Consider the following 18,590-nt stretch of genomic DNA (forward strand, 5'->3'; position numbering starts at 1 on the left):
GATTTTTATCAGATGGCCTATTTTCTCCACAATTACAAACTAAACGACAGACTATTTCCTGGTTGCTACAGCTACTTGGCCTTAGGCAGCTACCTAGTTGGTGGCCTGGAACAAATGACCTTTGCAATGCCAACTACAGTTTTTAGCACAATCAGAAGAGTTAGTGATACTTTCTTTTTCACAGAGAGAAAGAATATCATTTTGATTTGGAAGGAAGGGGATGATCTAGTCTCTAAATCATGGGTGATCTTTATGCAAAGAATCAGCAGCTTGGAAATCCAAAGAGACTTCCTTACAAAAGAGGAAACACAAGGCCAGAGTATTCAACTAGAATTAATATTCAAGGCAAAATTCAAGCTAGTTTTCACATTCTAAAAGTTGATAATATATTAGTCTTTAAGGCTAAAAAATTGACCATATCACAAGGAAAGAAGAAAGTTCTTACCAATAACTTATCAAACAGTTTTCTTAAATTTGTTTCTAGTTTTTCCATGTCACCACAAAATGAACTCATCTCTGCCAACAACTTTAATACCTGAAACACACAAATTTACTCTTAGAACTATGTTTAAATGAGCAGGAGCTATGAATGAGAGGAATTCTATAAACCTTTGAAAACCTGGTTGTTTTCAATTAAGCTTCTCAGAACCATGTTAGAACTGGATAAATCCCTAGAGATGAAATCTTACAATTAAACATTAAAGAAAGTGAAGGCCCTTAGTACAGTCATAATGTGCATATCTTAGCAAATCTAGGTATCCAAATTCCAACACATCTGCAAAAAGCAAGGAAAAAAAATAGCTATGATTCTTTCTACTATGGGCTCATGCAGACAATGTTAGGTACAATGAAAAAAATGATAAATACATTAATCTTCCAATTAGCACTCAGAATCTGCAACACCAACCAAATTTACAGTAGGTTCTTGCTATTGAAGTTAGACTCTAGTAACTATATGGAATATTAGTAACTGCCAATATCTGGAATGTTCATCCTGCTGCTTCCAATCTCAGGCTGTGCTCAGCTTAGCACAGGACATCTGATGCACATTACTGTGCAGCATATACTCAAATCCCCTGTTCTAGAGATAGCTGAAGGAAATGGCATATCCATTTCCAGGTTTTCAGTCAATTCCCTACCATCACAGCTATTTGCAGAGCCTGGTGCTGTGCCACACGGTGTGATTCAGGATTTGAGTAAAGTCAAACACTGGTGGAGGAGAGATAGTGCAAACACCACAACATATCCCATGACACCTGCGTCTGCTATGGCTGACAGCCAACAAAGGAGGGTATTCACTCCACTGGAGGACAGGGTTACGTAAGGGATATGTGGTGTTAAAGCTAGTTTGTTTGTTTGTTTATTTATTTATTTTGGTGTTTCGAGACAGGGTTTCTCTGTATCATCCTGGCTGTCCTGGAACTCACTTTGTAGACCAGGCTGGCCTCGAACTCAGAAACCCACCTGTTTCTGCCTCCCAAGTGCTGGGATTACAGGTGTGCGCCACCATGCCCGGTTTGCTAGTTTATTTTTAATGCTTGTAATTTGTGTGTACTGACATATGCCTGTACATGTGGAGTTAATACAACAACTTGCAGGAGTCTATTCTCTCCTTCTACAATGTCGTTTCTGGGGACAAACTTAGGTCATTAGGTCATTAGGTTTAGTGGGCAACACCTTTACCTGCTTGAACCATCCGACTGGCCTAATCTAGTTTAAATCTGTATGAAAACTTGTCATGAATTAAGTTCCGTATTTAAAAGTATTTAGGCTTTAAGGGTATAAACTTCGTACAATCACATTTACAGGAAGTACTGCCCTATCACAGCAGCTGCAGTGGAACCCATACATCATTTCTATGCAATTCATTCTGGCCTTAGATTACTGGCTAGCCACTGCTAGACCTTTCAGTTACACTCCTGGAAACCAGATCTAAGTCAGTGACTCACATTTCCCCTAAAAACTGGGACTAGCTTTGTGGTGGTTTTTAAAGCAGGAATGTTCTCTTACCTCCAACTGTATGTCAAGGCCTTCCACTGGGGTGGTGAGGGTGCTGAGATTAGGGAGAACCTGCTCACAGAAATACGTCACAAACCTTGTAGAATGAACATTTTTCTGTAAAAAGGAATGCAAGAAATAAAAGTAACAAGTCTTTTTTCAAAGATTAATAGCAGACTGCCATTGAAAAGCATGGATTTAGTATCTCAGCATTATGTGGCCTTCCTTGCAAGGTTATTGGGAACATCCGGACATCGGTAGATCTTGAATGTCTTTTTTGACTCTCAGGTTAAATTTAGTGACATGTCAGTGCAGTATTTACACACTGCATATTTCCCAAAAAGTATACATCCTTCATGTTTTTCAAACTAGGCACATCTATCCCAGAAAACTCATGTAGGGCAAACACGGAGACAGAATGCAAGTTCTTACAATTTTTACAAAGCTTCTAAGCAAGCCCTTAGAGAAATGTCTTGCTGCTTTGGGTTCTTACAATGCTGCTCTGCTTTCAGTTTGCCCCACTATGTAAGGATGCTTTTATGGGAAGGTCTGAGGAGTGTTCAAGTGAATGAATACAGGCAGACTCAAGAGTAACCCAAGTATCATCAACATGGAACAAAGAGCTCACAGAGAACAGAGGCACAGCCTGCCGCGTGCACTGCAGTAGCCTGTCCACACAGTCGGGGTCTGAGGGGCTGAAGGTCTGCTCCAGGTCAGCCTGTTCCGCCACCAGCTCTACCAGCTGCTGTCTTCCACTCACTGTCTGTAAGCTTTTCAACCCAGACAGTATCTTCATGAACAAAACAAACTCTTCCCCAGTCACATCTTCTAGGACCTAGAAAACACAGTTGAAAAGAACAGCATTTGAATGAGAGGCAGAGCTCATTATCCAGATAGCATTACTTCCGTTACATACTGATGCTTCTGTTTGCCAAAATGCCAGTTTTAAGTTCAGACAAAGGAAAAGCTGTATTCTCTAAGAGGACCAGAGTTATTTTTAAGAAAATCTTGATGTAAAAAATTGGTTTTGACATACAAGGCATTGCCAACATACACAGCAACAGATTTACAATATATCTATAGATTAAAATTTCACAGATTGAGTAAGAAAGATACATAAAATGGCTCTTGGAGGGGGTGGGGAGTGTAGAAGTGATTAAGAAATTCTGTAGAAAACTGTTAAGTCCAGCCTCCTACAACTAAGTAGCCTGTCAGTCTCCTGTATCAGTGGGACCACACTTACACTCACTAAAGCTTGCAATTAGGACCCTTTCTACTCAGATGACTATAGGACATGGCAGTGAAGAACATTTCCACCTTCTCAGCAGCAGTCTTTCCAGTCAGTGATGTCATGAGAGAAGAGGCTAAATTTTCGTTAAAAGAAAATTATTCCCCAAATTTGGCAATTTAAAAGTGAGTGAAAAGTCAATTTTGACATTCCTTGGCAATTTTAGCCTTTCTACCTATGCTAGCTGCTTAGAGTACACAAATAAGCGTGGTGTGATAGTTAATAACCTAAGAGACAAGATCCTGGGCATGCCCGTGAAGGCTTATGCAGAGGTTAACTGCTGTGGGAGGTACCATTCACAGGCTGGGGTGTGAGGAGGATAAAGAAACCACTAGCTAAGTATAAGTATTTATCTCCTTGATTCTTGATCGTGGATACAATGTCACCAGCTGCATCAAGTTCCTATAACTGTGACAGATGACAAACTGCCTGCAACTGTGGCCCAAAACAAACCTTTTTTTCCCTCAAGTTGTTTTTGTCTGATATTTTGTCACAGAAATGAGGTAAGCAAAGCAGCTAACACATATGTTCTTATCGGAAAGGTTTTACAGGCAATGACAAAAGCTTATTATTTCCATTTTTTTTCATTCTACTATTTCATTTTAAAATCTCCAGAATATTTTAAGCATCTCAAGATGAGAGAACAGAGTAAGGAGCAGTAGGATAGCAACCCACAGGGTTTCAGTATGACTAAACCCTTCACATCAGCACGGGCCATGCGTCAAAGAGTGATCAATACAAGGTATTTATGGTAAGTCCTTCTGCAGAGGGCTCTGTCACTTCTGTCTAAAGCACCCCCAGCACGGACAACCCGACAACAAACCTTCTTGGACTCAGTGAGTATGAGCTCCTCTACTTCCTTAGTCAACACTTCATCTGGGAGCGTCTTGAGTTTTGTGGACAGGAATTTAATTGCTCGTTCTCTAACAATGTCTTCTCCTTGAAGAATCTGGCTAAATAAGCCACCTAATGTTCCTGTGAGGCAGAAGAGCAAGTGTATAGTGTGAAGCGTTCACATGAACTTCATCACTGTTCAAACAAACACTGAATATCACCAGTGCTGGCTAAAGTCCGTCTGAAACTTTCCTAGACAGGCCATATGCTTTGCTCCCGGGGCATCAGCTTTAGCATGACAGACCTTTATCACCCTCAGTAACAAACTCAGGTATTTTGGAAGAATTTCTTTAAAGTTGCAAAAGAAACTTTTCGTTACATTTCTAGGGGAAATTTGAACTGTTATGTTTGTTTATTTTTAAACAATTACTTCTATTGGAAAGTCACAAACATCTAAGTTGGGAGGCCTCAGGATAGGTCATCACTTTTATTTNTTTTTTTTTTTTTATTTTTATTTTTTTTTGGTTTTTCGAGACAGGGTTTCTCTGTGTAGCCCTGGCTGTCCTGGAACTCACTTTGTAGACCAGGCTGGCCTCGAACTCAGAAATCCGCCTGCCTCTGCCTCCCGAGTGCTGGGATTAAAGGCGTGCGCCACCACGCCCGGCTAGGTCATCACTTTTATGAAAGAGACCTCTTAGCAAAGCCCAAGTTCCCTAGCTTCCTACAGCTTTGAGCATGACTTAGAAAAACTGCCTTTACCTTTTGCATCCATCTTAAATATACTTAACAGAGCATTGTTCACCAGGTTAAATTCTGCAGAGTCATCTGGGGAGAGAAACAACAGCACACAGCACAGTGAGTAAGGAATAAATTACCCCACTTGCTTTCATTTTCAAGGTTAAGATTCAACGGTTTTACCAAGCCACCTATACCTAAGCGCCACTCTCGGGGGACGCACTGCTCCCTTACAAGGATAGAGAACATTCCTGGCCATGACCATGAACCTTGAATGCTAAGGCTGCATAAGTGCTTCACTGTAGGAAACAGGTGAAATGATGACTGCTTCAAGTCTGAAGAGAAGCTCACCATTATGCTGTTATAAACAGGACTAAAAACAAAACAAGCCTCACAGGTCCAGACGTCAGTGAGGTTCACGATACTGAACGAGAGGGCCAACGTCATCTGACAGAGGCAGGACCTCCATGCCCACCACCCGAGCAAAACAAAGCTAAGTAGAGCCAATATTCCAGAGAGAATATTTACAGTAAAAGGCAACAAAAGAACCTCTCACCTGTCTGCAGAAGCTGGGTCAGTATATCTGCTACTCTTGGAAGGTTTTCTCCTGTGGCAAACTGAGGCAGCTCTTTAATTGCTTGGCGTCGTATCTGGGCATGATTTCAAACAGACAAAAAAAATAACTAAAATGGTATCATAAAAAAAAAAAAAAACGACAAACTAAGCTTTTAGGACAACTAAAACCAGGAAGAAACCATCTTAAGAAACACATGAATTATAAAGTATGTTTTTTTCTTAAGATTTGTAATTATTGTTCATGTGTGTGAATGATGGAGAAGAGGGATACAAACAGCATATGTGCACGTGGGGTCGAAACACAACTCTGTGAGGCTGGCTCATCTGTCACCGTATGTGGGTTCTGTGGACTGGGATCAGGGTGTTAGGCTTATGTGCAAAGTACTCGCTCAGCCTCCTCACCAGCCACAAAGATGAGTTGATTATTTAAAGAGTTTTTTCTTTTATTTTTATCTCTGTGTGTATATGTGTGTGTCTGCACTATGTGCTGGTGCCCAGAGAGGACAGAAGGACAGAAGAGGGCACTGGATCCCCAGGAACTACAGTTGAAGGCCACAGTGAGTGCCTGTGGGAGCTGGGACAGCAGCTTCTCTAGAGGAGCAATAGTGCTCTTAACTGCTGAGCTCTCTCTCCTGCCACAAAGATGAGATCGATAACAGTTTTAAAAATAGTTCTCTTCCCTCTGGTTGTCTCTGAGACATGGTACTGCTGTGTTGTGAGACTGGTCACACACTTCTTGGCTTAAGTGATCCCTTGCCTCAGCCTCCTGAATAACTGAAGCACAGATATGTCCCACTGCTCAATTTACCACTCAGCTGTCACAGAATAATAAGACAAATGAAGCTGAAAGGGACATTAAGTAAAGGACTGGAGCAGAGAGATGAGTAACTACAAACATGTTTGTATGTAACTTCTATTCAACTGCTGGATTATGACTTTTAGGCATGTTAATACACTGTTCCTTTAGAACAGCATCCATGACAGAGCCTTGACCAGGAATTATTTTAGAATCTTCCATGCTGACTACTTAAATTTGAATGAACAAGACTCTAATTTACTAGCTCTCATATTAAAAATGATGCAGTTTCCATCTAACAACACTGCATGAGGTGCTAGTGATTCACTCATTTCACATGGAAAGTTAAGAGCTAATAGCCGAAAAAAATCTCAGAAGCCTGCACAAGTAACTAGAAATGCCAAATGTTAATCCTTGTCTATAGGAAAAGGATTTATTCTTAATCTGGTAAATCAGTTATAGATATTACAGTGACCAACTATTTTTATGACACATATAGTAAATTTGTAGGTATAAAAAATGCATTACAAATCTAATTTCATATGAATTATGAACAATCTAAGATGTGGGCTACATTCCATTTTCAACAGTGGATAATGAAAAAACAAAATAAAAAACTTGTTATTCTATATATTTTTCATAAATACAAGGTAATAAAGTTATTAGTATTTTCTCAGTTGTAGCATTCACACTGGGTCTGATACAATGTGACCATACTATGACAGCAGACTATAGACTAATTGCTATTTTGATCATGTTACTTTTACATAGATAATAAAATGCTTACTCAAATGTCAATCATAAACTTACTGACACATCTTCATCCTCACAGAGGTCTAACTGTGCATTGATAGCAGAATCAGCCAGCTCTGGAAAATGCTTGAAGAATTTAGGTATAAACTGAACTGCTAATTGCTTTTCCTTCGTACTGCCTTTCACACCACCCAGTATCACTTGGTAGGCATCTTTATGCTGGAAAGAGGAGGAGATGGAACAATACTGAAGGACTAGAAGCTAAGGGAGACAAACCACACACACACAAATGCTTCAGATGTTTACAAACACTAGTTTTACTACTTAAATTGGACACAACCTTTGTACTTGATTTCTCTACTCCCTATTGCCCATTCCCACTATCAACTGGAAAAGAAAAATATGACCCTAATTTTAAGTCCAGGCCTTGAAAGTGTGTCTTGCCAAAAAAAAAAAAAGTGTGTCACGCTTTAAAAGTGGGGAGATACTGTAGAACCCTCAAAGTTATGTTACATTTACTTACAAAAAAGAAAAACGTTCCTGTGGCCAGGCATAGTGCTACTACACACCTGTAATGCTTGCATTTCTCAGGCTGGGGCAGAAGGTAGCAAGTTTGAAGACAGCCTGAGGTGCACATGCAAGACCTTGTCTCCCCCTGTCTCCCACCCACAGGAACCTGCTTCTAATTAGTATTTTGAGGAAGGTGAAAGGAACACATTTCTGAAATTAAATAATCCTAGGGAAGTTTAATTTCATCTTATATTTTAGAATGTGAAAGCAGTAGCAATTTGTATAGCCAGCCAATTTTGGATTAAGACAAATTCTAACACTGCACATGACAATACACTAAAGCTCACTTGTTTCCATCAAATAAACTTTTTTTTTTTTTTTTTTTTTTTGAGACAGGGTTTCTCTGTGTAGTCCTGGCTGTCCTCGAACTCAGAAATCTGCCTGCCTCTGCCTCCCAAGTGCTGGGTGGCACCACCACTGCCCGACCATCAAATAAATTCTTAAGTGCTCTCAAACAAGTTCCCAGTCCTTCTCATAAGCTACCTCCAAACTGGCCCTTTCATTACATGACACTGATCATGTTGGCAAGTAATTCAAAAATACAAACAAAGACTTCTGTATGGACATATGAAAACAACTTCAGTAAGAATGAACTCTAATCCAGAAGTCAATGTTCCATTAAAGAACTAAGCAATGATTGCCACTTACACAGTGCAAAAATCCAATGACATCATGCCAGCTCTTTGAATGACTGTCTTCTAACTATCACACTGGCATGAGTTCACTTTTTGGTGTTCCTAAAGTATATCAGTGATGACAGCGCACATGTGTGTGCAAGCGCGTGAGACAGTGTGATGATATTGGGTGTCTTCCTCTACTGCTCTCTACCTCATTTCTTAACTATGGATTTTTACTTAGGTATATGTGCATACATCTTTGTATGTGTGTGTTCTATGTGTGTGTGGTGACTGCAGAGGTCAGAAGATGGCATGGGATCCCCTGGAGCTGAACTTACAGGTGGCTGTGAGCTGCCTGGCTGATATGGGTGCTAGAACCAAACCTGGGTCCTCTGCAAGAGGACCTTTTCAACCCCTCTCCACATTACTTCTTACTGATCCCAGGGCTCACAGACTGGCTAGCCAGTGAGCTCCAAGGACCACCTGTCTCCACCTCCCCAAATGCTCAGGTAAGACTCAAGCCACCATGCTGAGCTTTTATGTGCATGTTAGGTATCTGAACTCAGAGCCTTGTGTGGGTGGCACTTTACCAATGCAGACCTCTCTTCAGCCTTCTACTTGTCACTGATGTAGAAAATAAAACAGAAGTAGTATCTTCAGCAATCAGTGACTTAGTGGTAGGTTGGACTATCCCCAGCATTAAATATTACCAATAATGCATAGCTCTGTCCATCCCTCTGCCAGCATGGCTGTTAGTTCCACATGAGTTCACGGTGTCGACAGAGAGAGTTTCAGGCCAGCCAATTACATGATAAGACACTGTCTCAGAAAATATCAGAAGCATTAGCCGTAAGTCCTTTGTGTGTATGTGTCCAAAGAGGCCAGAAGAGCAGATCCTCTAAACTAGAGTAATAGGACAGTTGTGAGCCATTATATTGGTGCTGGGAATTGAACCAGGGTCCTCGCTTGGCAAGACCAACAATTATTTTTAGCCCCTGAACCACCTCATCAATACTTGGATGCATTTCTAAAATCACGTTTTGGTATGTTTCAATAATTAATAAAACACAACTCTAAATTCCTTAAAAGTATTACTTCAAGAAAAATATAAGTTACAATTTGAGCCATTTTCATCAATGTATTCTAAGAAACTGTATGTATGAAGGCATAGAACATGTGATGTGGGAGTGAGGCAGAGATAGGGAAGAGGGGAGAGTGGGAGTGCAACCAAAACCAAGGATGTATGAAAAAGCATAAGGGAGTAGGTAATTGGTAAGCTAATTTAAGAACAACAGAGTTTGAACAGAGGTGTCTTCTGGACATCCTCAAAAGATGGAGGTAATTAAATAAAAACCCAAGGGCCAGAGGTGGGTGGCTCCTTCCCTATGCATTGTTGCTCAGGGAGGCCTCTAAGGTTCCCCAAACACAACAGATAATTGCCACTGTGATTGGCAGCCCACCAGAACTAGGTGGTAAGACTTACTGCTGATAAGCCTGCTTTGGTTGCAGGCCATAAAGAAATCAGGCTGAAATAAGCTGGAAGCTTCCTTCCTGCTGGCCAGCCCTCAGAGTGCTGAAGAGTCTGCAGGATGTCGAGGGAGACTTGTCATCAACAGTCACACTTAGTTGTGAACTCTTGACAGGGAAGGCAAGATATCCCCACTGGAGAAACAGTGGTGAGTCTGTTAATGTAAGAAACCAACTGCTTTCCCATTGGAATTGAGGCTGGCTCCATAGGAAGGAATTCACAGCTTGTACTGTGAACCTAGTCAGAAGCCTATGGCTGGGAAAGTTATAGGATCAAGTAGGGTAAACTATAGCTATTCTTTTACTAAATGGACACATGTCCATCAAATTTCTGCCTAAGCAACTATACTTATCTGTGTAGGTTAGTGTCGATGTCAGCACTGCTCAGAGAAGCTTCTGTTTACAGTGGAGAATAGCAACAGCAGAGACTCTTAAGTGGTCAAATACTGTGACTAAGTGACTGTTGAATACTCACCAATAAATGGGAGGTATGTTATCCCCCTCCCGGCTCAGGGAACATCACAGTAGGGAAGGTAGAAAGAACACAAGTTCTAGAGGATGGAGTGAAGTGTTGAAACATTCTGCAATTCACAGCAACTGTCACGTGCACAAGACTGGGCCATCAACAGCCTATCATAGAATGGGAAGGGACTCATGAGACCTCACCCCTCCCTGAGGATCTGTAAGTATTTACTGGTTGCCAGAGGAAGGGAAAGAAGTTTTCTTTGATGGTGAAGACTCTGGTAAAGTACTTATGCTCCTGTAAATGCCTCATCTATACTCTTGTGTAATCCAGATGAAATTCACTGGGTCACAAACAAAACACAAAAGTAGAAGGACTAGCTGGGTAAAAGAAGGGGTCAGTAGAAAGAGAGAGAACAGGGTATGATCAAAATAGACTACATACATATACATATAAATGTCATATTGCGTATAATTACTATGTACTAAGAAAACAAAATACGCTGCAGATGGTCAGGCAGCCTGCATTATGTGGTCAGAGATTAGGTGAAGGACAGGATTTTAACAGATTTTTGAATAAGAAAAAAGATGAAGGGGCTGGGTGCCCCTCAGTGGTGCCACCCTTGCCTGGCACTGGGTTCCACACCTAGCAGTGCAAAATAACGTCAAATACAACAGAACCCTGAAAGAAAGAAAATGTTTCAGCTAACCGATACGACGGCTTTGTCCTTGATGTAATGGGAGTCTGCACTTGGTACTATTAGGTACTAGTGTTTTCATGTATTTTTCAGGAACTTGGTCCGTGGCTGTAGTTTAATCATACAAACTGAAGCTACTAAAAGAAACTCCAGTCAGCAAAGCAAGTCCTCCTCCATGAGGAGACAATACACTCAGTCAGCATCAGGGAGCAGGAGGACATCTCAGAGCAGCCCACTCACTGCCTGTCCCTAACAATGTCTGACACACATGCTAAGGTAGTTTATGAAGGTCAAAAGAAAACCTGAGGTAGTTGGTTCTCTCTTTCCACCATGAAGGTAAGGGACTGTCACGAAGCTTCATGGCAGGTGATGTGAAAAGTTCCTAAAAGACAGAATATCACTATATAGGTCAGGCTGGCTGGAACTTGTTATACAGCCTAGGCTGGCCTAGACTTCCTCCTTCAGAATATAGGAGTGTTCCAGCAGACCAAGTTAAGTCTTCACATTTTAGAACTAAGTTAAAATATGAAATAAGGGGCCGGGCAGTGGTGGCGCATGCCTTTAATCCCAGCACTTGGGAGGCAGAGGCAGGCGGATTTCTGAGTTGGAGGCCAGCCTGGTCTACAAAGTGAGTTCCAGGACAGCCAGGGCTATATAGAGACCCTGTCTCGAAAAAAAAACCCAAAAAACGAAATATGGGTGGATTGCACATCACTCTCATGGCTATTTGGAGGCTGTGGCTGAGTGCAGTGAGGAGGGGAGCTGAAGGAGCAGAGTCACAGTGGGGGAGGCAGGAGTAGTCAAACACAGAAGAGACAGGGACAGAAGACTGAGGCATTAACACGTCATTTAGAATTTATCACCTGCAATCTGCTTATTAGGAATGCAGGCTCTGTCTATTAAAAAGATCTTTTCATTTATCAGAGGTGGACTTTGTAAACGTTTTTGCAGATGCTTCTTCGTATTTCTTCTACTTTAAGAAATATTTTTAGAAGACAAGGTACAGTGTAAGGATTTAACACTTATTTCCACAATTATAATTAGTAAAGGAATAAGAAAATCCATACATGAAATAAAATACAAACACGAAATACCATTAATAAGTACACAAAGAGTGTTAAGGAGGTTCCAAAAGGACTGGAGAGATAGCTAGGTGTCTGAATGCTGGCTACTCTTCACAAGGGAGTTGGACTCCTAGCATCCATGAGGCTCACCACTGTCTATAGCTCCAGTTCCAGGGAATCTGATACCCTCTTCTGGCAAAACTCAAATGTACAAAGCAATAAAAATTTTAAAGATCATTAAAAAAAATAGGAGAATGAAAAGGATCTGAATAGCTTCAGAGAAATTACTAATAAGACTAGGGGAGGGAATAGCTAGGCATGATGGTACTGCTTATAATCCCAATGAAAGTGGAGGCAGGAGGACGCTGGAGCTTGCGGCTTCAGGTCCCAGAGAGACTGTTTCATAAAACAAGGTGAACAGCTCCTGTGGACTGATAAAGGGGATCTCCAGCCTCTCCACGTAGGGACACACGTGGACACATCTCTCCTGGTAATCTTCAGAAGACTGGGTTTTTCCTTGTATTTGGGAATGCTGCTTTGAAAGAGTTTTGACCCAGAATGGGGAAGAGTACTTTGCCATATAAGAGCTGAAAAATCAAATTAAAGACAACTGATCTAAACTGCCAGTTTCAGAAGGGTCCACATAGCAATCAGCTAGGGAATGTAACATGAAATTTGATTTTGTAAAACAAACAAGGTATTTTTCTACAACGGATGATGGTGTCTTCTCTACTAAGCTATCTCTTGCCTTTGACAGTTACAACTGCAGCAGCACCCTAAAGCCCGCTGTGGCTTTTTTTTGTAAGCACTTTCAGGCATTTCCTCTAAAGGATGCGGGCAGGACTCATTGTGCTGCTTATGCTGCCCTCTGTGTTCTAAATAATGGCTCTCCGCATCAGTGTCATGAAGATGCTGACCGACCATCTGTGGGTCATCACACTAGGTCCCAATGCCCAGTGCTTAGTACCTGGAAGATGCTCAAAAAACTGCATCCATCAGACTGCCAGCGCTCACTTGAGCTAAAACACAGGTCTCTTCCCTGTCGGCTTCTGTCTCTTAGCTCTTCCTAAACAGCAGTTTGCCTTGAGAAAGACATTTCTGACCTCTTGAAGAAGGTGATCAAGTCAATCTAGCTTTTTGTTTTTTTAAGTCATAAAGATAGCATGAGGGTGTGGGTGGGGGGAGGCAAAATGCTTGCTTTGTCATTATGAAGACTTGAGTTCAATCCCCAGAACACACATAAAAGTTTGGTTCACAGCGTGTATCAATAATCCCAGCACTTGGGTGGCAGGCACAGGAGGATTTCCAGGGCTTGTCTGACAGTCAGTCTGGTAGAATGGACGAACTCCAGATTCACTCAGAGAATCTGTCTCAGAATAAGGTAAATAGGAAATGAGGAAGACAACCCATGTCAACCTTGGCCTCCACATGCATGTGCACACACAGACCCACATTACTAGCTATACACACACACACAATAAAAATGAAACTAGAACTGTTTAAGTATCACAGGATCTGTGCAACTCTCCCTTCTCACATCCAGGTCACAGTGAGGTCTGACACTTGCACATTCAGGAGCAGTTAGACTGGGGATGATCAACCCGTACAGTCTACAATATTCCAAAACCCGAGGCAAAGGGAGAGCAACTTAAACATACGTGGTTGCAAGCATTCCAGAAAGGGATACCTGTCCCTCCCCATACAAAATGAGCTTGGCTTCCATCTGCCCTAATGTACTCTATGTAAATGGCTGTCAAAACACACTTTTCCTACTTCAGCAAAATACAGGGTAGGGGACACAACAGCAGGAAATACAGTCTCAGAGTTTTCCCAATTTCTCTCTTTAGGAGAACACCATCCACATATTGGCAGAGAATTCCTATTCTAGGTTCCAGCCCTAGCCTCTCTTGCTGATGTGCAGCAAAATTAAGTTTTGGTAGAACAATTAGCTACACTCCTCCCTAACTCTGTCACAAACAATCAACAAAAGTATGCTGCCCAAGTCTGTCCTATCACTTGTCCTAGAAACAATGAATTCCTCTGACTGACCATCCTAGTTTCCTTTTTGTCATAGACAAGACAAAAAAAAAAAAAAAAAATCCTGCATTACAACTGGCCTAAGAGCGTTTACACATCTGTGAAGGTGAACCTACACACTTCTGAAAATAAAGTCCCCACAGACATGGAATGTAGGGAAGGAAAGCCGTCTGACACTTGAAGCCGGTACATTTATTCACAATACTAGGTTAAACTACAACAACGCCCTCCTCCACTTCCCCTTAAACTTAGGGAGGTTCTGCTTGAATTGCACACGTTCTAAGGAACCGGAAGGGACTCCTTCATCACTCAGCTCAAGGATGTTTCTCTCTCTGTGCTGTGGGAAGTACACACGGAGACATCACCAAAGCATCTAAGCACTGAAAACATGTATTTCTGAAACCTCCAGGCCAGACTGAGTTCTTTCCCCAGAGGACACGCACATGACCTTCCAATTCAGGTTCAACACAAGGTGTCAAAGCTTGGAAGAAGAACTCAACAGCTTTTAAGAAAACTGCGCCTGGGGCCAAGGGAGCGGAGAGCACTTCCCAGAACGTTCTATTTGGGGCTGGATCTTTTCCCTCCCCACTGCTGCTCCCTGTGACTTTCTTCACAAAACTCTTCCACTGGAAATAATACAAAACGCGTGTCCTTTCCTCGCGCATCGCTAATCGCCAGAGAGAGCGCGAAGCCACTACCGCGCCTCCAACGCCCGCCACAGCTGGGTGCGCGACAGGCGCAAAAAGGCGCTCAGAACGAACGCCGCCGCCGCGAGTGAGAGTTCCAATCTAAGTCCGGGCAATTCGGCCTCGCCCACGGTTTGCACAGACCCTGCATCCGACTCTTTCTAGATCTTTCCCAACTTCTGCCTCCAGAACCGACAATTTCGATCTCTTGAGGAAAACTTTCCATTTCATCAACAGCCCGGGAAAGGCGGCGCGGCTGACCGCCGGGTCCCGGGAGACCGCGGGAAGGCCGTGCTGCGGGGCCGCGCGCTCCCAAGCAGGCCGAGGCCGCGTTCCCGTCCCGAGTGCGCGCCCGGCGACGCGGCCCAGCGCGGCGGGAGCCCAGACCCGAGCGGCCGGCCCTGCAGGCCGCGGGGACCTACCTGGCCCACTTGCTCCGTGGCATCGGCGAGGATGCCGTAGTTGCGGTACAGCTCCTCCACCGTCGGCATGCTGAGCGCCAAGTTCCGGGCCCGCTCCCGTCGCCCAACACCTCGTCGGCGCCACCGCCGCCTCCACGGAACTTATCTAAGCCGTCGACCGCACTAGTACGCCGGGAGCCGCCGCCGGGCCGCCACCAGTCACCGCGTACAGCACGGAACCGCCCCCAACGTCTACGCAGAGACTGGCGCGTCGGGAGCGGCCCGCGGCGGCAGGCGACCCTCGAGCTGGGGATCTGTCGCCCCCTACCGCTCGGCGGTATGAAAAGCCGCGAGAAGGACTTGAAGGATTGGCGGGGAGCTTCTGGTCCCTACTGGTGGCAAAACGCTAAGCCAATTGCTTTTGTGCTTGGCAAAGTTCTTACATTTACTAGAAATAGGGAAAGATACCGGGGGAGAGGTTGGAAGCACAAGATATCTGAGAATCTACAAAAATCCATCTCCTTCTCATTCAGAAGGGTGGCAATAGGGGAAAACATCCAAGTGCGATTAAATTAGAAAGGGGTGATGGGAGGCTAGAGGAGCCTGTTGGGCAAGTTTGAGTCCCAGTACCCGTGTAAAAAGCTGCGTGGGATAGCTCGTGGGTCTGTAATCTCAGCACTGGGAAAGTGTAGAATGATGGCTTACTGGAGCTGCTTGGTGTGTCAGCCGAACCTGGGAATTCCAAATTTATTTAAGAGACCTGCCTCAAAAGATAAGGAGGTGGGGCCATAGTGATAGTTCAAAGGATCAATGTGTTTGCCCATTTAAGCCTGACAACCTGGAACCCACACCAGAAGAAGGGAACAAACTCTGAAAAAGTATACTCTGATCTCTCCACATTCCACTGTGTACACGTGTCCTTGAATGTACACACACACACACACAGGAGGGGGGGAGGAAAAAAATGGAGGGGGGGGGGACTGTCTATGCCTGCCAGTTCAAGTCCTGGGATTGGTACTCAGTGTTAGACTCTGATGGCGGCAGCCTTAACTCTGCATTATACAGCCTCCTGGTTAGTGTGCTCATTTCTGATAAGTCAGTCTAGAGTCCTCTAGTTCCTCTAGCATACCATCCTCCTGATGTTGTGACTTGGGCCTTGCCAGGAGAACTTCACATATGTGTTATGGTGCCTCCTGTATACAATTACTTGTTGAGAATTAACTAGAATTGTAGAAGTGCTCAGGACAGACAGGACATAATGCATACTAATGCCCAGTCAATGTCTGTCCCCTTCCATACATATATATGTCCCAGTCTCCGCAGTCTCTGGCCCGCGGTGACAAGAACAACATGGACACCAAGGCAGGTTCACGAAGCAACTTTACTTCGGGCTTTTTCTTTTACAGCTCTCTTCTCCAGCAGCTTCTTCTTTTGGCAAGGGCTAAACTACTCCTATTACAACAGCTTCTCTTCTACTTCTTCTACTCATGGCAAGGGCTAAAACTACTCTCTTCACTACTCACGCTTCACCTCCTTCTAGCTCCACCCCACCTCATCCAATCAGAATTCACACACACACACACACACACACACACACACACACACACACACACACGTTCCAGGCACGAGCTCAGGTTATTCACTGATAGGCTGACCGGTCCCAATCACGAGGAACCGTCCAGCCTGGCAGGCAGCCCAGGCATGCAGCCTCACTGCGCATGCTTGGGCAAGGCAGTAAACAAATGGGTTTCACGGGGCCTGCGGCCGCACCGGCTTCCTATATATATATATATATATATATATATATATATATATATATATATATATAATATTTGAAGAATATTTGATCTTTGGTTGTTTCAAGTTGGTTTCTGAAGACCAGTTCTTCCCTGCAATCACAGAACATGTTGCTTGACTTAGGAGAGCCAGTGGTATAGGTGAAACCTGAAACCGTCTGCTGGAGGAGATTTTTCTAACTCAAAGGAGGCCCAGTCTTATTCTATTCATGCCTTTGACTACTAGGATGACCACACCCACACTATGGTGGGCAGCTTGCTATGACACATATTATCAGGTTTCTGCTATCCAAAAACACCTGTGCAGAAGCAGTGCTGTGGTTTGAACATTGTGCCCCCCCCCAGATAAAATTTGATCCCCAGAGCAGAGCTCTTGAGAGGTGGTGGGAATCTTAAGAACTGGGGTCTAATGAGAGGTCTTTCTTTGGGTCACCAGTGGCCTGTGGCACACACTTGAAGGATTGATGGGGTCCTGGCTCTTCCTCTTGTGTGTGTGTGAAGGCTAGAGGTTGACTTTAGGTGCTTCTCTCAAGTCTCTCCCCTTAGTTTTCATGACATGGTAGGTCTTCCACTGAACCCAGAACTCACTGGTTCAGCTGGATAGCTAGTCCAAGGGATCCTCCTATCCTTCAGCTGGTTCCTCCTCCTCCTCCTCCTCCTCCTCCCCCCGGAACCAGCACTAGCATTAGAGACTACAAATTATGTTAAGCATTTTCTCTTTTAAATTGATTACCTCTGATATTGTTTTAGTAGTGTAAAGGTGACTAACAACCAAAATAACATTTGATCACACATCTGGGCACCTTCACATGGCCCAGCCAAATTGATACAGAAAGGGCTCAGCACTTAATTCTGAAAACATTAATGGAGAGACTCCTAATACCCAACCTGGATTCTTAAGCATTCCTTAGAGTGTGTCAGCTGGTGACAAGATTCAAGCAGGAAAACTAGTAAGTTTAAAAAGCAATGGCAGGCAAGGCAGAGAAGGACAGAGGGATGGGAAAGCAAGGGAGGAAGAGAAGGAGGAAGGAGGGAAAGAGAGAGGGACAGAGGAGGAGAAAAAACAAGAGAGGGATAAAGAGAGGGAGGGAAGGAGTTCTGTGACTCTAGAGAACCCTGACTAATACAGTGTCCAAGTTGTCACCCAACCAACCTGAGCCTAGCTCCAGTCTCTAGGCTAATCCCCAACAAGACCAGTGTTTCCAGGTTACACCCTCATCAAGACCAGCGTCTCCAGGTTATTCCCCTAAAAAACCTGCACCCCAAGGTTACAAGCCCACCCCCTGCCTAATGACCACCAATTCAGAGTAGAAATTAAGTTTATGATATGACTCCCAGCACCAGCCAATTAGCCACTGTAGCTTTCCAATGAAATACATGCATACATACTTCCTGCTAGCTGCTTACTATAAAGCATTGCCCCGATAGACATTTGGGGCTCCCCTACCATGAAAGCTGTCCTGTGTGACAGCAGTGTGTTGGTGGGGGGTGGGGGTTGAGCTAGCTCAAATAGAATAAAGACTCTGCTGTGAGTTGCATCAGATTGGTTCCTGCGTGTGTTTTGGGGGATCACTAACACTTCCCTGGCACAACAGAAGAACAGATGAGGCTTGGTACTGTGAGAGGCCATGGAAGGCCATTGCTGAAGGTGCAGCCTCAGTTGTAGTTGGCAGCCCAGGACTGAAGGGGTCAGGCAAAGGAGCTGAGGCTTGGTACCATGAAAAGAGCCTATGAGAGGCTATTGGTGAAGCC

General features: G+C 43.7%; 1 protein-coding gene across 3 annotated transcripts in view; it reads right to left on the bottom strand.

Moving 5' to 3' along the window:
- The window catches only part of Api5 (apoptosis inhibitor 5), a 26,381-nt gene extending 11,060 nt beyond the window's left edge, over positions 1-15,321 (bottom strand). For all 3 annotated transcript variants that reach the window (XM_021154051.2, XM_021154042.2, XM_021154047.2), the window contains exons 1-8: positions 15,064-15,321; positions 7,038-7,199; positions 5,412-5,505; positions 4,880-4,945; positions 4,110-4,261; positions 2,627-2,833; positions 2,011-2,115; positions 446-535 (exon numbers count right to left, since the gene is read on the bottom strand). In XM_021154051.2, the coding sequence (XP_021009710.1) occupies positions 446-535; positions 2,011-2,115; positions 2,627-2,833; positions 4,110-4,261; positions 4,880-4,945; positions 5,412-5,505; positions 7,038-7,199; positions 15,064-15,132 (945 nt within the window). In that variant the 5' untranslated portion in view covers positions 15,133-15,321. The remainder of the gene's footprint in view (positions 1-445; positions 536-2,010; positions 2,116-2,626; positions 2,834-4,109; positions 4,262-4,879; positions 4,946-5,411; positions 5,506-7,037; positions 7,200-15,063) is intronic.
- Positions 15,322-18,590: the final 3,269 nt, after the last annotated feature.

This window comes from Mus caroli, chromosome 2 (genome assembly GCF_900094665.2).
Source record: "Mus caroli chromosome 2, CAROLI_EIJ_v1.1, whole genome shotgun sequence".
Taxonomy (NCBI): Eukaryota; Metazoa; Chordata; class Mammalia; order Rodentia; family Muridae; genus Mus; species Mus caroli.